This window comes from Rhinolophus sinicus, linkage group LG18 (assembly GCF_036562045.2).
Source record: "Rhinolophus sinicus isolate RSC01 linkage group LG18, ASM3656204v1, whole genome shotgun sequence".
Taxonomy (NCBI): Eukaryota; Metazoa; Chordata; class Mammalia; order Chiroptera; family Rhinolophidae; genus Rhinolophus; species Rhinolophus sinicus.
In genome coordinates, this window is record NC_133767.1 from 15,302,412 (window position 1) to 15,319,791 (window position 17,380).

Genomic DNA, 17,380 nt, shown 5'->3' on the forward strand with positions numbered 1-17,380 from the left:
CGTGTTTTGGGGATCCTGCGCTCAGCGATGGGCCGCAGGAGGGCAGCGCGTGGGCCGCGGGCCGAGGGCGGCCGCACCCGGCGCCCTGCCGGCTGCTCCCTGGAGGCCTTCGCGGAGGAGGTGGGCGCCGCGCTGCGCGGTGAGTGGGGCGTGATCAAGGAGTGGGGTTGGGGTCGGAGGCCCAGGACCCGCGGGCCGGCTGAGCCGCGACTGAAGCCCGGTCCCCTTTTCTGCCCGGTACAGCGTCCGTGGAGCCAGAGGCGGCCGAGGACGAGGGTGGCCCTGGGCCTGTGCGGCTGCCTTGCACGCTGGCCATGTGGGAGCTGGGTCACTGCGACCCCCGGCGCTGCACCGGCCGCAAGCTGGCCCGCTTGGGCCTGGTGCGGTGCCTGCGCCTGGGCCACAGGTTCGGCGGTCTCGTGCTCAGCCCCATGGGCTCCCAGTACGTGTCCCCCGCTGACAGGTAGGCGCGAGAAGCCGGGGAGGGGTGGGCATGGGCGGGGTGCCTGCCTGGTGTCTCCCATCTTAATAAGAACCGGGCTCTGGCACATCGTTCCTTTCAGGGCTCACCTACTTGCACCTGTCTAGTTTGTTCCCATCGCCTAGAGCAGAGCCCAGGATACAGCGTCTCAAATAAACGTTTGTTGAGTGAATCAATGAGCCTGTTGCAGAAACACCCCCTTTCCCCAGCTGCCTCAAAAGCTTGGCCTCGGGGATTGTTGGGAGCAGGGGAATGTTGTCCCTGGATCCCTAGTGAGGCCACTCTCCAGGGACATACCTGCCCGAGGTCCATCATCAAGGTGCTGCTGGCCCCCAGAACCTAGCCCTATGCTGCTCCTGGCAGACAGCTGGTTGCACAGTCGGGGGTGGCTGTCATCGACTGTTCCTGGGCCAGACTGCATGAGACACCATTTGGGAAGATGCGGGGAAGCCACTTTCGTCTGCTGCCTCATCTCGTGGCCGCCAACCCTGTGAACTATGGCCGGCCCTGCAAACTGTCCTGTGTAGAGGCTTTTGCAGCCACCTTCTGCATCCTGGGTGAGTGTTGGAGCCTGGAGGTCTGACTGTGCTCCCAGCAGTGTGTTTTCTACTGGCAAGTCCCAGGAGGAATGTGAGGGTGCACAGGGAAGTGGTCGATGTGGACAGTCCAGGATTTCGACCCCATGTCCCACTTAAAGTCCTCGCCCCGTGGGGTTGAGGTGGTGGCAAAGTGAATAGCTGGCCTGCAAGCGCTCATGTGTGGCCTCGTTATCCCGGCACCACTGCCCTGAGAGCCCCCTGTCACTTCTCAGAGAATTCATGGTCCCAGTAGAGGCCCAGTGACATGTGGGCAGAGGGCCTTCGTGGTTTACAGAGGCAGAGGCTGGTCGGCAGGCATGGGCTATCTGAACTATGGAATGATGTCTGGCGGGGGCTTTTAGTTCCTGGGACAGCATTGAGTATGCTGGGAACATGCTCGGGATTAGAGAAGGATTGTCGGCATTCTTGGGTTTCCTGTTTCTGTGGCATCAGGCTTCTCAGACCTCGCTGTCATTTTGCTGCGGAAGTTCAAGTGGGGCAAGGCCTTCCTAGACCTGAACCGTCAGCTCCTGGACAAGTACGCAGCCTGCAGCGGCCCAGAGGAGGTGCTGCAGGCAGAGCAGGCATTCCTGGCCCATGCCAAGGAGCGCCCCAAGGAGGAGATCGGTGAGGCGTGGCATGGACGGGAGACCCCTGGGTGGGAGCCAGGACCCTCCAGGCCTGCCACCTCCTTTTGAGACGCTCCAGAGGTGGTGAGCTGGGTTCTGCTCTCAGCTCACCTCTGGATCGCTGTCCTCTTTGCTCCCTCTGTTCAGATCCTTTTGATGTGGATTCAGGGCGAGAGTTTGCAAACCCCAACAGGCCTGTGGCTGACACCCGGTAGGTCCTAGGGCTTCCCAGTTACATGACAGCTCAGACCCAAGGCTGTCCTCTGCCTCTGGCCTCAGCTCCTCCTGCTTTGGGTGGGGGAGAGGGTCTCCTGAACAACAACACTGGTTTTTTGACCTTGGAAAAGTGGACATGGACGTCCCACTGAAAGGTTTTGGTTTCAGGAGCACAGGGAGTGGGAGGAATTTGTCCTCAGCCTGGGGGCTTTTGTGGGTCAGTGTGCCAGGGAGGATTGCCTCAGACAGGCCACGGATGGCACCTTTAGTGAACACGCCCCTCCTTCCAGGCTGCCCACGGACAGTGGTGACAGTGACAGTGAGGACGAGTCTGAGGAATGCCGGCCCGAAGCTAAGGATGGGGGAGACAGCAGCAGCCCAGAAGAGGAGGAGACTCTGGAGCAAGGGGCCGAGGCTGGGCCCCCCTCCGAGGTTTGGAAAGGAATCAAGAAACGGCAGAGAGACTGAAGGTTGCAGATGTGTATTTTTTCAAGGTGGAGTGATGAGGAAATCGAGAGACAGCAGTGGGACTTGTGGGAACAAAGACAGGCTTGGTGGCCTTGGCCCCTTGGAGCTGCAAGCAGTACTGGACTCTGTCAGGTTCTCTGCCAGAGCTTCTACCACAGCCTTGCCCTGGGTCCTGCCTCAGAGCCCCCAATGAATGAAGCTGTGGGCAAGGAGAACCCAGTGTGAGCCTCTGTTTCTTTGTACTTGGTCTGGGGGTTTGGGGTACCCTCAGACTCTAGTGAGGCAGACCCTGCCTGGAAGGGTCTGGGCCGTGGATTGGCGGGCTGTGGAGTAGATCTTGTGTGGGCACGTGCATGTACGTGAAAGAAAAAGTCAGACGGGAACAGTCAGCATGGACCCCTTGAACACTGACCCTCAGCCTCAGAGAGTGACCTAGGGGACCCTCTCCTGGGCCTAGGAGCTAGGTGCGGACGGGAGACCTCTTTTCCACGTGGTCCTCTATGAGTGGAGGGTTGGTTCTGGAGCTGAGAGGGTGAGAACACTGGCCGCTCACTTCAACCCCCTGAACCCCCAGTTGTTAACCACCAAAACTGTCTCCAGACACAGCCTAATGTCCCCTGGGGGGGGGGGGCAAAGTCACCCACTGAGAAATCTGCTCTAGGAGCAGTGCCTGCCCATCCCCCTGTCCTGGGAAGCAGGTGGAGCAGCTTACCTGGTGGCCAGGTTTACTCCGCTCCACTCTGTGTCCAGGGGGCAGCTGCTGGCCAGGCCCCAAGTTGGCCGGGGTTGGGGGTGCTTGCTGGGCATAAGGAGTTCAGCGCACATAACACGTGGACACACCAGGGCAGACGGGAGCCAGGGTGTCCAGCCACAGCAGGGGAGGGGGCACCACACGCCCTGGCGGTACAAAGCTGACCACAGGGTGAGACGAGGACACCACGGGGATCGGGGGAGGGCCTGGGGCTGGCAGCTGTGGGGGGCTCAGGGGTCTGCCTCCATGCACTTCTCCAGCTCCCTGAGTCTCTTGACAAACTCCTGCGCCTCCCGGTTGGTGCGTCCTTCCAGCATCCTCAGTGTGGACCTCACTGCGGGCGGCGGGGGACAGCATCAGGCCCCGCCAGCCCTCAGACCTACCAGCCCGGACCCCTACTCACCCTGGGCTCTGGGCCTCCGCAGATGCAGGGTGATGGGCTGCCCGGCCCTCACGCCACCTCCCACCTGGGACCGCACAATGCCACTGATGCTGGCCAGGCTGAGGGCCGCCTCCCCTGCGAAGTCGTTCGTGGACAGCCAGTCGTGATCCATGACCGTGAAGAGCACGCAGGCAGCACGGCGACGGCACACCTCCGCAGGCACGGAGCTGCGAGGGGCGGGCCGTCACCTGGAGTCCTGCTCCCTGCTCAGGGGGGCGCTGGCCAGGTGGGGGCAACACTCACAAGTAGAAGAGCTCGTCATAAACGGGGTGCAGTGTCCGGTTCTTGACCTGGGTCCTCTGGCTTCGGACCAGCGGGAAGAGATGTGGTGGGCCCAGCTCCACGATCACAAAGGGGTCACTCAGGCCTGGGGGGCAGGGCCGTAAGCAGACCACCACCCTCGTGCCAGCCCGCCCGCCCGCCCCGCCATAACTCTGCCCCTCACCGTTGGCGTCCAGGGGGAGCAGGTCAGCAGCGTGCAGCACCTCCACTGCCAGCCGCTGCTCGGCCACCTCATAGTGGCAGCGGACACTCAGGCGCCCAAACCGGTTCTGCTCCAGGGACCTCTGCAGAAAGGCCCACGGGCTGCTGAGCCCAGCTCAGGGGCTCCGGGGCGGAGCCACGTGCCCACACCTGGGCCACATACCTGCTTGAGTTTGTCCAGGTAATACTGCTCGATGCACTCGCGGGTGGTACACTTGTGCAGGCGCAGCTCTTCCTCCAGCCGCTGCGGGGAAAGCGGGAAGGAGGTGGGCGCCTGGTGAGACGCCCCTGAGCGCCAATGCCTCACAGCCGCAGGCCCCCCAGGTACGGGCTGAACTCAGGTCCCCAGCGTCCACGCCTCCCCCTCCTGTCAGAGGCCCCAGGGCCAGGCCTCACCTTGTAACTCCCATCCTTCAGGTTCTCCAGGGGCAGACCCTGGCCCTCCGCGTGGAAAAAAGTCACCAGGGCCTGGGGCAGAGCAAGGAGGCGGTGTCAGAGCGTGGCATGTGGTAGGGACATGGGGCCGAGACAAGTGGCACCTTGACAGCCCAGGGAAGAGCCACATGTCACACCAGGGGCGTATCAAAAGCCCCCAGGAAGCTTGGGAAAATGCCCATGCCTGATGCCAGACAGCTGTCAATAAATAGCCCAGGTACTGCCAACACCGGTGGGTTGGTGAAGAGAAAATGCTGCCCAGGTGGGTTTTCAGAGGCAGAGTTGGCCAGGCCAGGCAGGCCAGCAGGGGGCAGCAGGGTCAAAGGAAGCAGCTTTGCCCCCGGCAGCCCAATGGGGGTCCTCTCCCCCTGGGCCCTACCTCTAGCGTGAAGTGGAAGCGGCTGTAAAAGTCGGCAGAGACGTCAAGGTTGGCGCCTAGCGCCTGCAGAATGGCCTGCAGGAGCAGCTCCCAGAGGGCCTCTAGCACCCTGCAGGGACACAGCATATGTGACGACCCCAGCCCCCCTGCTCCCCCCGCCCCTGTCCATACCTGCTCAGGTTCACCATACCTGCTCAGGTTCTCCTTCACCAGCAAGGCATTCAGCAGGGCCAGCTTCTCGTCCAGATACTTCATGAGCGGGGCCACGGCCTGCAGGCAGCGTCCTCAGGGCCGGGCTGTGCCTGGGCCCCACCTCACACCCTCCCTCCCAGGCTGAGCCCTCCACGCGCTAGACACCCACCTCGTCGTTCTGGATGGAGTCAGGAGAGAGGCTGATGTGCTGCACGTACTTTCTGATGTCACCCACCATCTGCAGGAGGGCCGTGCTCAGCTCTGAGGGCATGGGGCACAGAGCGGGCTGCCGGCTCCCACCCCGCCCTCCTGCCCACCTTGGAGGTCAGGTGCGCCGTCACGGTGCGGGCCTCCCTCTGCAGGTCCTCCTCCACGGCCTGCACGCAGCTGAGCAGGGGGCGCGGGAGCCCCGCCTCCAGCCCTGAGGGCCCCTCCGGCCATGCCAGGCCGCGCAGTGCCTGGCCCACAGCTCTGCGCAGGAGTTCCACGTTGTTGAGGACCACGCAGAGCTGTGGAGGGGAGCCGGGTGTGGGCGGGTGAGTGCTGTGGGCGTGCTGGCCCACTCGCCTCCTGCCCCATCACCTGCCTGCAAGCCCACTCACCGGCTCGCTCACTGCCTCGCCTGCAGCCCCGGGCTGAGCGTGCACCTTCCTCCGCAACAGTTCAGTGTAGAGGAGGGCGGCCTCACACAGGTCCTGGTGGGACATGGGAGCTCGGGAGCTGTGGCCACATCCCCTGGCCCTGCTGCCCCTTCTCGGGCCATCGTTCCCACCTGGCTGAGCTGGGTGCCCAGTCCCTGGGCCTGGGCAGGGTCTGGCCATGCCAGGCAGGCCCACAGCTCCTGGATGTGGCTGAAGCATAGACTTGCGGTGGCCGCAGAGCTGCTGTGTTTGGAGGAGGTGTCCATGGGCTCCAGCTGGGAAAGCAGGAGGAGACGTGGGTTTGGGGGGGCCTGGATGAGTCCCAGTAGCCTCAGGCCTGGGTGCTTACTCACTGTGTCCACATCCACAGCTCCCTGCAGTCTCCACTTCGCCTGGTCCCGCAACACCTGCAGCCAAAGCTTCACGGCGGGCAGGAACGGGGCGTGGATGCCAGCCAGGGCCAGGGAGCGGCTATCCCTGTGGCAGGCGGCCAGTCAGAGCACGCCCAACTCAGACACCCTAAGCCAGCATGGCCCAGGGTCCCAGGCCAAAGGGGCACCCAGGACAGCTTCCTACCTAGGGCCTTTGGGCTTCTGTCCCAGAGCCCTCCTAGGGGAAGCTGGAGAACACGCGGGGGAAGAAAGCAGGTGAGGGAGGGGAACAGGTGGAGGGAGGGGGCAGGTGGGACGGGCCAGGACACCCACCGGCCTGGGATGCTGCTCCAGAAACGCTGGATGTCTGCCAGGGTCAGGTAGAGCTCAAAAAGCTGTGAGGCCACCTCGAGGGGCATCTTGGGGTTCAGCTCCTCTGTCAGCACCCACGCCTCCTCGGCCACCTGCCCAGAAGGGTGGAGTCAGGCTGCCAGCAACAAGGAAACTCAGGTGCCTTCCTAGCCAGGAGGCCTCTCCCCACCCCTCTGCCTCACCAGACGCTCCAGCTGCCGGAAGGTGAGAGTGAAGAAGTCGATCTTGACGATGCTGCAAAGAACACATCTCAGACACCTGTTCACCCCCATCCCCGGGCCCTGGTGGCAGCACTTGAAGGGCTGGCTGCAGGGGCAGCAAGCGCCCCGGGCCCCACCTGTGGAAGAGGCTGGCATAGACGCCGTAGCAGGACCGCAGGTCCTCGTAGACAGCGTCCACCAGCTCGACCAGCCCAGCAAGGCGCTGCAGCCCTGGCTGCAGGAAAGCACAGTTCACACTGACCTTTTGGCCTGGACCCCACCACCACTCCCCACCACCCCACGGCCATGCCCGCTCTGAGCTGCACCTGCTCTCGAGGACTCTTGGTGTTCAGGAGCCTGTCATACCATTCCCGGTTGCCTCTCTGCAAGGGAAGCGACCAAGGCCGGGTAGTGAGGGGGTGGGAGGGAAAAAGGACAATGGAGGGTGGAGGGCCTGTGCTACAGCAGGTCCAGGGATGGCGGGGTCTGGGGGGCAGGGGCTGGGCAGTTAGATCAGACCAGGCTACCAGACATACCTTCAGGGCAGCAGCAATGTCCATGTTTAGCTCAGTCTCGAAGGGGCAGATCTCAAAGGAAGGCTGGAAGAGCTGCAGCTTGTCCAGACACCTGGGTGAGGAGCCACAGCTGACTGGAGGCTGCCCCACCGGGTCCCCTGTCCCACCCGTGCCAGTGGCTGAACCCACTTCAGCAGCAGTTCCAGGCGGTGTACCGCTGTGCTGTTGGTGGCAGGGAAGTAGTCCCGGAGCTGGCGCAGCAACCGCAGCGCGAACTCGGAGAAGGCAGAGAAGCTGTCAGCCAGACTCTCCTCCTGAGGGCACAGGGACCTTCAGTGCTGACCAAGCAGGCCCTCCCCATGGTCGGGGCCAGGTTGTCAAAGCTCTGCCTGGAGGGAGCAGCCTCCAACCAAATCGGCCTCCTCCTGGCCTCTCCAACCTCAGCTTCCATAGCGCCCCCTGGCGGCACGGACGGCCTCAGGGCGTTTGCACCACGCACTCTGCAGCACCCACCGCCTCTGTTACTCACCAGCTGATATGCACAACCTCCCTCCATCACATCTCCATTTCGGTATTGCATACCACTTGCTCTCTGCTGCATCATGAAGTTTGTCTGTTTTCAATCCCCTACTGTCCCTGGGGGCCGTGCACCCCACGAAGACTCGGCCCCTCACTGCCTGCCCCAGCCCAAGCAGGCACACACCACAGCCTCCAGGAGCAGCATTTTCAGGCCCTGTGGCGGAGCCCACCTGCTCCTGGGGCAACGAGGCCGCCTCCTCCCAGTGCGCTTGCATGTCCTCCAGCAGCCCCAGCAGGTAGCTGTAGTCCAGGGTGTGGGTCTGATGGTGACGGCTGCTGACCTGCCAGTGCCTGTGGGGGCCCGGCCCAGAGCCAGGAAAGGAGCGTTGGGCCAGCCCCCCACCTGGCTGTGTCTTCCAAGGGACTCCCAAGCACCCCGCCCACTCAGTCACCACCCTACCCCTTGCGACCCCTCCCACTCACTCTTGGCCCCGCCCTCTCGCCGCGTGCCCCGCCCACTCACAGCACCGCCAGCTGCAGCGCGGACAAGTTGCTCTGCGCGCCGTGCAGGCAGAGCACGGTGGCCGCTGGTCCACTGAGCTCGCCCCGCCAGCTGCTCGAGTTGGGCTGGGGGAGGGGCCGGGAGTGGGTGAAGGCGGGAGACCACCACCCCCTCCCGCTCGCGGTCCCCACCGCTCGCCTTCCTCAGGCCGTGACCGGCCACCCCGGGGTCCTGACGGCGCCACTACCTCTTGGGCTGGGTGCTCGAACTGCAGCAGACGACTGAGCAGCAGCAGGTAGGACAGGAAGCCCGACCGCCCACGCTGGCTCATGCTTGTGTCCCTCTGCAAAGTATGGCCCACCCATCACCTGTCCCGCCCGAGCTGCGGGCTGGGGTACAGGGCAGGGATCCCCACGTTACCCATGGCTCCCTACCTGCGTAGTGATCAGCTTGAGGGCCAGCTGGCAGTCTCCCTGCACGCGGGAGGCGCTGGAGCGCGGTTCCAGCTTGAACCAGCGGTCCTCCCCAGCCACAGGCACCTCCTGCAGGAAGGGGGTTCAGACTGGTGAATCCTCCCCTCTCTCCCTCCTACACAGAGGTTGTGGCACTGTGGGGGGAGGACACAGGCCTAGGCTTCCCATTGAACACAGGTGACCAGCACAGAGTGAGTGCTTGGGTGCCTGGACACTGGGTGCCCCAGCTGGCTGTCCTGACCCTTCTCCCCCAGCACGGTTCCCCCCACCCTGACCCAGCCTAAGAAGGATGGGCGACTCTCAGGAGGATTACAGGACATAGCAACTGGCAGCATCCCAGGAGGGTGAGGCACCCACGACTAGGTGTTCTGTGATGAAGCCCCTGCACCCACTCACCCAGATGGGTATGTTGAGGCACCCCAGGAAGTCGTCAGTGTGGTCCTCTGTGGACCCAGCTGTCCCATTTGCACGGGCTGACTTGACAATCTGTTTGAAATACCTGGGCGCAGTAGGGTGGGCATCACAACTGCAGCCCCTGGGGAGCCACCACCCTCTGGCCCCTGTGACCAAGCTTCAGGTACAACATCTGGGGGTCACAAGGGTCCCACCTGCCGTACCTGCTCATGCCCTTTAGGCCAATGACTTCATTTAGTTTTCTGCATGCTTCCACCAGGGACACGTCATCATCATGGTCCCTAGGGGTGGGGCAAAGGGGGACCGGGCTCGTCTGTAGCCTAGCGCCCTCCAGCTTTCCCTACAGCAGAGGTGCCCACACCCCCTGCCCTGCAGGGCTCAGGGGCCTATACCAGATGTCCAGGTGTAGCTGGTCCGTGCTGACGTCCTCAATCTCACTGTAAGAACAGAGAGATGCCCATGAGGGTCCAGGGTGATCCTCTGCCCAAGGCTGGGGCAGGGACAATTTCAGGAGGCACAGGGAAGGGTCCATGACTGTGTGGCCATGGGGACATGACATCCCTCTCTGACCCTCCATTTCTTCCTCTGCAAAGTGGGCCTATGACCAGCCCCCTCGGTTCCCTGGGGCAGGTACTGAGCCCACATACAGCTGTGAGCTGTCACTATCTAGTCCCAGCTGCTCATATGCATCCCCAGGACCGGCTTGGGCATTGAAGACAGTCCCCCGCCCAACCCCCTTGCCACCCAGCTGGGCAAGGGGCCTTACAAGAGGAAGTTCTCCTTCCACACAGGGTTCAGGGTGCTGCTCTTGACCTCGGTGACCTGGATGCACTTGGCCGGCAGGGGGTTGCCACGCTTGGCACCCTTGCGGAAGCTGAAACGCTGCTCCTTGTGCGGGCCTGGCTCCCGGGAGGCACCCGAAGCCGGCAGGATGCCCAGCATGCAGTAGGGGTCACTGAAGCCTGGGACACGGCAGGCGCCTCAGCTCCCAACCCCAGGCCTTCTTCCCTCCACGGTCACCAGGCCTGGGCGCAGCTAAGGTCCTGGCCAGTCCCCAACTCACCGTTGGGGTCTTTGGCCAGCAGGTTCTTGGCACGTAGGACGGAGACTTTCAAGGCATAGGTGGGGGCCTGGGGGCAGAAGGGTGGAGAGGGGCCTCTAGGGGCTCCGTGTGGACATGATAGAGCCCTTTCCTGGGCCTCCTCCACCCCGACTCCCTGCACACGGCACTGTGGCTGGTCAGCTCTGCCCAGGCAAGCAGCAGCCTCACCTTGGCCTTCTTCACGCGCTCAATGGCCTCTTCATGCTCCTTGGGGCTGGTGCCGAACACCTGTGGAGGGCGGGCAGGTGTGAGGGCCCAGGTGATCCCTGCAGCGGGGCTGGCCTGCATCCTGGGGACCTCAGGCACAGCCCCTGCCAGGGATGCCTGACTGCAGACCTCACAAGGAAGAAGGAAAGGTGAGTCTGTCCATCCATTGCTTTGTTCTTTCTACTCTTCTGAGTGTGCCTATCAGCCTGTATGTGTGTCTCCCTGGACACACACATGTGTATGTTGTGTACTTAGGGCAAATCTGTGTGTATTGTTCAGGTAACAGTGACGTCAGCAGGTGGGGGAAGGGGTTGGGGGTAGGCAGTGGTGTCAGTCCTTCCCAGAGCAGGGTGAGCAGGTCCAAGGGGGTTCACCTGCTGAAGGTAGCCCAATAGGGCCTCCTGGTCGTCCACCTGGTCAGGGCCCATGGTCCCTGCACGGTAAATTACGGTGTACAAGGCTTCCTCATACAGCATCTCTACCTGTGGGTGGGGAGCACACCCTGAGTGGCCTGCCACCACGCCCCTGTCTCCCTTCAGGTTCCTCAGGCCCACCCCTGTGTGTCCAGCCCCCAGCCCTCAGCAGCTCCGTCTACCGGCAGAGCCTACTCCCTGCCTCAGTGCCTTTGCACCTGCCCAGCCCCCCATGGGGGGCCCCTACTCACCCCTGATGTCTGCTTCTTACTCATTTCCATGGGGAGGCCTGGCCCACCACCTCTGCCACCTTTACTGTCCACCTGTCCCCAGACCCTGGGCCCGGCATACAATAGGTGCTCACAGTGCCACCCTGGGGCTAGACCTCCATTCCCCTTACCTCCTCCTGGGTTAGGACTCTTAAGCCACGGTTGGGGTCCACAGGCTCAGCCGGGGCTGGTAAACCACTGCACAAGAGGACCTGTGAGGGAGCCATTGGGGTGAGGGTCTCTTAAGGTGGGGATCGTGCAGCTGGCTGGTCGGGGGCTGATCCAGGGAGGGAGTAAGTCGGGGGTTGGAGGCTGGATTCAGAAGGGGAAGGCGGGGTGGGGGGACATGGGGGAGCAAATGGCTCAGTTGGTTAGAGTGCAAGCTCTCAGCAAGGTTGCCGGTTCAATTCCCGCATGGGATGGTGGGCTGTACCCCCTGCAACTAAAGATTGAAAACAGCGACTGGACTTGGAGCTGAGCTGCGCCCTCCACAACTAGATCAAAAAAGACTTGGAGCTGATGGGCCCTGGAGAAACACATTGTTCCCCAATATTCCCCAATAAAATTTTAAAAAAAAACAACAAGAAGGGGAAGGCGCGGAGCCCTGGCATGGTACCCCCCATGCTGGCAGCTGGCAGCAGCACCCAAGCCCTGCCCTCACCTCGGGGCATGGCAGGCCCCGTCTGCCTTCCCTCTTCTTCAGGATGCGGCGAATCTGGGCAAAGAATTCCACGCCATCCCCAGGTTTCCTGCCAAGAAAGGCCAGGAGTGGGCTCAGCAGACCCTCCCCGAAGTTCAGGGCTCACAGCACGTGCCACGCCGCCCAGGACCCGCCACCAGCCCACACAACCAATAGCACATCTTGGGGTACAGTGTGATGTCCACAGCGTACCCCACGCCCTGGGCTTCACACCCTCCCGGGCTCCCCCTGGGCTGTGGGACACCCACCAGGCCCCCGTGGCGGGCTCCTGCGCGTCAGCGCTGCTGCTCCCCAGCTCCTCCTCCGTCCTCCGGCGGAAAGATGGACAGGCCTGGACCTGCCTGAGCACGCTGGTCTTGATCTCCAGCAAACTGGACATGGTGGGCAACCTGCGGGCCCAGAGGGCAGCCATGGCTCACGCGTGGCTTCAGCAACTTTGCCATCCAGTCACATGGAGCAATTTACTGAATGAACCAAAACCCCACAGCAGCTACGTTCCTGGGAACAACCTCCTGATGGGGCCGCCCTGGGGCAGGAGGAGGGGGCTTCCCTGGGGGAGCGGTGGCGGGTGGAAGGCCCTGGCACCAATGTGACCACCAGAGACAGGGGGTCAGGAGGGCCGAGACCCCGCCCACCCCCTACCCTGGACTGTGCTGGGCGCCCCGGGGGCCACGAGGACCCCTGCTGTCGCTTGGTCTCTCTACGCTTTCAAGTCCCCATCTGCAAAATGGGAGATGCCTGCAGGGTGGCTTTGGTGGGATGCGACTGTAAGAGTGATGGTGGCACCTGGTGAGCCTCCACCCCCTCAAGGCCAGGATGCACGGGAGCAGCTGGGGGTCCTCACCCACCAAGGACAGTGGGATCAGTGTCCCATCTTCACCCCCCAAAGCAGTCTTCTCCCTCCAGCCAGTGGAAATGAGAATACGTAGCAAGTCCTGCCCCTTCTGGAAGGTGCTGCGTATGGGGCCACAGCCCCCTCTCTGTCCTGTCCTGCTCCCAGGGCCCCATGTTGCCATGGCAACCGAGACACACTGCCTTTGGTGCAGCCCAGATGTCACAGCTAGGACAGGGATGGGCCCTCCACCAAAGGAGCCTGGGCCCAGCAGCCCCCTGCCTGAACCCCCTGAAGCCAGTTCAGTCTTGGTCATTCTGCTCTGTGCGGCCAGAACCTGTGTGGGGGGACAGGGCTCAGACTGAGCAACTCTGCAGCCCCGGAGCCAGTGACCCCAGCCCTGGGCACCTCTGAGTAATGGGGACAACTTCCGTCCAGGTAGCAGGGCACAGGCTTCCCCTCAGAAACCTCACTGCTCCTACTCACTGCTGGCACGAGGCTCCCCTTGCCCAGTCAGCCTGTGGCAGGAGACACCCCGTTGGAGGTGATGCTCGTGCCTCCTCCAGCAGGGTTCAATGTCCGCTGGAGACCCTGAGAGGAAGGGCAGGATGATAGTCTGCTTCTTCCACTGCATTGCCCAGCCAGGCACCCACCTCTCCCCTGGCTGTGCACCAACCGGCCCCGTGCCTCCCCCAAACTCCAGGATGCTCCCCCCTGAAAACCCTCAGGGCAAAGTGCAGAGCCCCTGCCAGGCCACCTCTGCTTGCTCAGTGCACGGCCCTCAGCTCTCTGCACTGGCTGCCTAGGTCCCCCTTCCCTGTCAATGCGAACTCGTCCCTGTACTGAGGGCCCCTCCCGTCTCGGCACAGCAGCCTGAACTGGGGGCCACTGTCATGTTCGCTTGACAAAATAGGAAATGGGGACTCAACCAGACGGAGCGACTAGCCTGGGTCTCACAGGCCGTGACTGGTGGGAGAGCCAGGTGAGACCACTGGCCTGTGTGCCCAGGCCCGTCCGATGCTGTTACTTGGGAATCTGTCTGACATCTGCTGCCTCTCTGAGTCCTAAGACGTGCAAGAGCCGGGGCCGGGGCACGTCTAGCACCTGATGGAGCCTAAACTGACTTTGTGGAGTAAACCAGGTTCCTGCTGCAAGCTGTGTCTGTCTGTCTGTCTGTCTGTCTCCTGGTGGTCCAGGGCTGCTATCCCTGGTCTACATCCCACACCAGCCCAGGCCACCACCTCCAGACAGGAGGGGCAAGCAGCTTGTCCCCCTACAGAGGTGCTCGAAATGAGGCCCCACCTCTTTCACACCTATCAGTGCCTGCCCCTGGAGCGTCACCCCAAACTGGGGGGCTCAGCAGCTTGGGCACACGCTTCAGACCCTACAGCCAACTGTGAGGTCCCTGAGGCGTCACAGGCCCCCCTTCCCGTCTCTAGCTGAGTGGAAGGGGCTGTACTCCCCCGCAAACCCCAAAGCCAGGGAAGAAGTTGCTCCTTGAGCTGTTGCCAGGGCAACCGCCAGCTGCGTCCGCATGTGATAGGGGCTACAGGGGCTCACGGTCCCAGAAACAAATGTGACGCAGGAGCCCAGTGGCCTGAGCTGCAGGGATGGGGGTGTCTGTGAGAACAAAATGTTCAAGGTGGTGGAGGGCCAGCACCCTACCTGCATTTTTCATTTGACGTCTCACCAGATAATGCTCAGACCAACCCAGAAAGGGGTGCCGCTCTGCTCCCCTAATCTGGAATGAGGAAACCCAGGCCCCAGGGTGAGGAACCTTCCCAAGGCCACAGAGCCAGAAGGTGGCCTGGGGTGGAGTCCAGCTCTCCCTAGTTCCCGTGTCCAAGCATTAAGCTCCTGGCATCTCCTGAGTCCTAGGGTCCAGGTGGGCTGGCCCGCTCCCTTGCTGACCAGCACCTTCACTCTCCTTCCCTCAGCCCATTGCCAGGATGGGGGCAACAGTGGCTTCTGAGATGCCCAGAAATTCCTTGGGTTCCCCTGGGAATTCTGGGTTGCCTGGGCAGCTGATGACCTCACTGCACCCAACCGCCTGGGCCCTGGGGGCCGGCCAGCACCTCACCCAGAGCTGTTGTCAACAATAGGCAGGTGGCCGTCCCCCCAGGAAGCACTCACTGGCTGCCGGGGCCCCTCAGCCTATATGTGCTGCGAAAGTCCTCCATCTGTGTGATGGGCCCCGATGGAACCCCTTCCTGAGCTGTCCCTGTCTCCAACCCTCCTGGGCCTAGACGGCAGCACAGAACGTTCCTGCTAGTGCCCAGACACCAGGGCCAGAATCAGCTCCCAACAAGCAAACTGGGGCCAAGCCAACATGGACAGGTCTGCCTTGTCCCCCGGCTGTCCCCAAGGCCCGGGTTGAATGGGAAATGATAATTCTGCAAAGTGGAATTATCACAGCCCAGGACTGGGGTGATTTGTCCAGAGCCATGACTCAAACCCTGGGCTCTAGCCCAGGCCAGCTCCTGCTAGCTCACTTGGAGGCTCAGGTGGTTCTGAGACAGGTGAGTCTGGAGGCAGCTGAGCTGAACCGGGAGAGCCAGCTCTGTCTCCCTAGCCAGTGTCCCCAACGGCCAGCTGGGGACCCTTGGAGGGAATAAACACCTTCAGAGCACTGGGGCATTCTTCTCACTGAAATTCAGTCACTGGCAACTTAGGGGCTTGGGGGTCCACTGATGCCGCCTTGGGTGTGTGTGTGGGGGGAGTGGGGGGGGTGGCAGGATGTTCTACCTGACATGCTGGCTCTCTATGCCGCCCTCTTGGTCCTCTCGTCCTAGCTGGACCCCCACCTGGCTCACACCAGCCCCTTTCACTCTTCCTCATAAATTTCTGGCTCCCTTCTCTCCGTGGCCTCGCTGACTCCCCAGAGAGTGCTCCCCTGCAACAGCCAGGCCATCACAAATGCTGCTCCCTGGGGTGTCATGCAAACCTAATCTCTGGGGAGAGACCAGCGAATATGCATTTTAACCAGCTCTGTAGGTGGACATAGACGTCCGTGACGCCTGAGACCAGCTGTAAAGGGCCAGCTAGATGATTCTAGAATGAACCAGTGAAAAACGAATTTACCCCGGGTAGTTCGTTCTTCTTCCTAGGCCCTCTCTTACCTATCCTTACCTGTCTGTACACACGTTCCCTCCTCCCACTTCTCACTGATGCCCCTCACCCCCCGCCCCCCGCGCTCCGCATGGCAGCCGGGACCCCGCCAGTTCTGTCGGGGTCTTCCCCCCATTAGAGGGCAGGTGGTCTCGGCAGTTTGGAAGACGGTCTGGTGAGTGTATTTTTTCACCCCCTCAGACCTCTCGGGTAGGTAAAGGAGAGGGGAGAGGCTTGCACTGCCATGGATTTCGGAGAGGTGGGGACCCTACGAGGACCGCGGGAGGGTGGGAGGGACGCGGCGCTAGGGGCGTCTTCCTCCCCAGCGGGTTGCCTGGGAAACACTGCAGAGCGTCTCCGGGGTCCTCCGCCCCTTCTCTCCCCGCGTCAGGTCGACCTGACCCCACCACCCCGACCCCCTCCTAATCCTGTGCTCCTAAGGGATGGCGCACGGCGTGGCTCAGGCAGAAACGCAGGCGACCCGCTCCTCCGAGCACGCACTGGCCTCAGTTTTGTTCCAACAGGTTGGCAGAACCTGACGCAGAACTGCAGGGGGCTGGGGGCGCGCTTTGCGATCTCCCTCCGCCCTCCGCCTCGGGGGCCTCCCGGAGCGGATGGCGCCCCAGGTCAGTCCCGGTAGGCGGCGGCCGAGCTTCGACGGCGCGGGACGGATTCGCAGCACTCACCGTGGGCTGGGCGCGGGCGGGGACGTGGTGCTGCGGGCGCCGCGCTCGCACGGGCCCCGGGACGCCCTGGGCAGCGACCGCTGCTACCGTAGCAGCCGCTGGCGCCGACGACTGAGCGCAGCAGGTCCAGCGCGGCAGGTCCAGCGCGGCGGCGACAGGGGGCGGGGGCGGGACCTGGTCTGCTCGCCCCGCCTCGTCCCCGCCCCCGCGACTCCCTGCGCGGCCCCCCCGCCAGCCGGGACGGGTGAGGGTCCTTGCGCCCCCAGTGTCTGGCTGGAGATCCTCCCCCGGGGGAGGGGCGCGGGGATGTCAGTCAACCCACAAGTGGGTGCAGACGGGGGAGCAGACTCCACTCTGCGTCAGGACCGACCCCCCGGCCCCACGCAAGCCAGAGTCGCCGAAACCGAACAAGACGCGCCTGGCCCACAAAGCAAACTTTTCTGGAAGTGGTGCGCAGCCACCTTCAGAGTCGTCCTCCTAGCCACCAATGTCCCCTGCATCAACCTGGAGCGGCCCTGGTCTGGGGACTCCGCCATCTTGGGCCTAACCGCCCCGTCGTCTCAGGGGGGACAGACGGCACCTTGGGCGAGGGAGTGCAGCGGTCATCAACCCAGGATGCCCCTGACAGTCCTGGGTTGTCCTCCCCGTGGCCCAGATGAGGCCCCAGACACTCCAGGTTGGGCCTTGTGCCTGGTCACGCAGCCTGTGGAACGCACCTCAGCCTGGGCTGGACCCCAACCGCGCATTCCCCAGCCCACTTTAGCTGTCCCTCTGCGCTGCTCTCCCAAGCATTTTGAAACCTGACGGGGATCACCTGTAGAAGATGTTAGCACAGGTTGCAGGCTCACCCTGAACCTGCTTATTACAGTCTGGGCGAGGGCCGGCCATCTGCATTTCTAACAAGCTGTTACAAATGGTGCTGGGGGGGTCCCCGGACCACACACGTGGAGAACTGTGGGGCTGTGCAGAGGTGCTGGACCTGTCCGAGGTGCACAGGGTCCC

The 17,380-nt window shown here is 62.9% G+C and overlaps 2 protein-coding genes and 1 long non-coding RNA gene across 5 annotated transcripts; 2 read left to right on the forward strand and 1 right to left on the reverse strand.

Moving 5' to 3' along the window:
• Positions 1-2: 2 nt before the first annotated feature.
• TSR3 (TSR3 ribosome maturation factor) lies at positions 3-2,587 on the forward strand. Its single transcript, XM_019713161.2, has 6 exons — positions 3-139; positions 244-463; positions 845-1,038; positions 1,513-1,686; positions 1,836-1,899; positions 2,195-2,587. Exons 1-6 carry the CDS (start codon positions 28-30, stop codon positions 2,370-2,372), a joined length of 942 nt encoding a protein of 313 aa, XP_019568720.2. The 5' UTR covers positions 3-27; the 3' UTR covers positions 2,373-2,587.
• On the reverse strand, positions 2,370-16,611 carry BAIAP3 (BAI1 associated protein 3). Of its 2 annotated transcripts, XM_019713156.2 has the most exons (35): positions 16,379-16,610; positions 12,001-12,141; positions 11,714-11,801; positions 11,184-11,264; positions 10,745-10,852; positions 10,332-10,391; positions 10,125-10,191; positions 9,828-10,023; positions 9,454-9,498; positions 9,265-9,342; positions 9,044-9,146; positions 8,609-8,716; positions 8,422-8,517; positions 8,196-8,299; positions 7,903-8,023; positions 7,343-7,467; positions 7,175-7,265; positions 6,965-7,021; positions 6,776-6,873; positions 6,621-6,672; positions 6,400-6,530; positions 6,049-6,172; positions 5,827-5,970; positions 5,657-5,749; positions 5,372-5,563; positions 5,224-5,292; positions 5,053-5,132; positions 4,863-4,971; positions 4,445-4,516; positions 4,212-4,292; positions 4,011-4,131; positions 3,809-3,932; positions 3,527-3,732; positions 3,085-3,457; positions 2,370-2,571 (listed from the first exon to the last, which is right to left on the reverse strand). In XM_019713156.2, the coding sequence occupies exons 2-34, from the start codon at positions 12,129-12,131 to the stop codon at positions 3,354-3,356; spliced, it is 3,459 nt and encodes a 1,152-aa protein (XP_019568715.2). In that variant the 5' UTR covers positions 12,132-12,141; positions 16,379-16,610; the 3' UTR covers positions 2,370-2,571; positions 3,085-3,353. The 2 variants fall into 2 exon arrangements, with proteins under 2 accessions (XP_019568715.2, XP_074178656.1); XM_074322555.1 differs by lacking the exon at positions 10,745-10,852 and having other exon boundaries at positions 16,379-16,611.
• Positions 8,215-9,991, forward strand: LOC141569433 (uncharacterized). 2 transcript variants are annotated; one of them, XR_012493045.1, is made up of 3 exons: positions 8,215-8,469; positions 8,902-9,051; positions 9,853-9,991. It is a non-coding gene; the product is annotated as an uncharacterized LOC141569433 (long non-coding RNA). The 2 variants fall into 2 exon arrangements; XR_012493044.1 differs by having other exon boundaries at positions 8,902-8,991; positions 9,853-9,971.
• Positions 16,612-17,380: the final 769 nt, after the last annotated feature.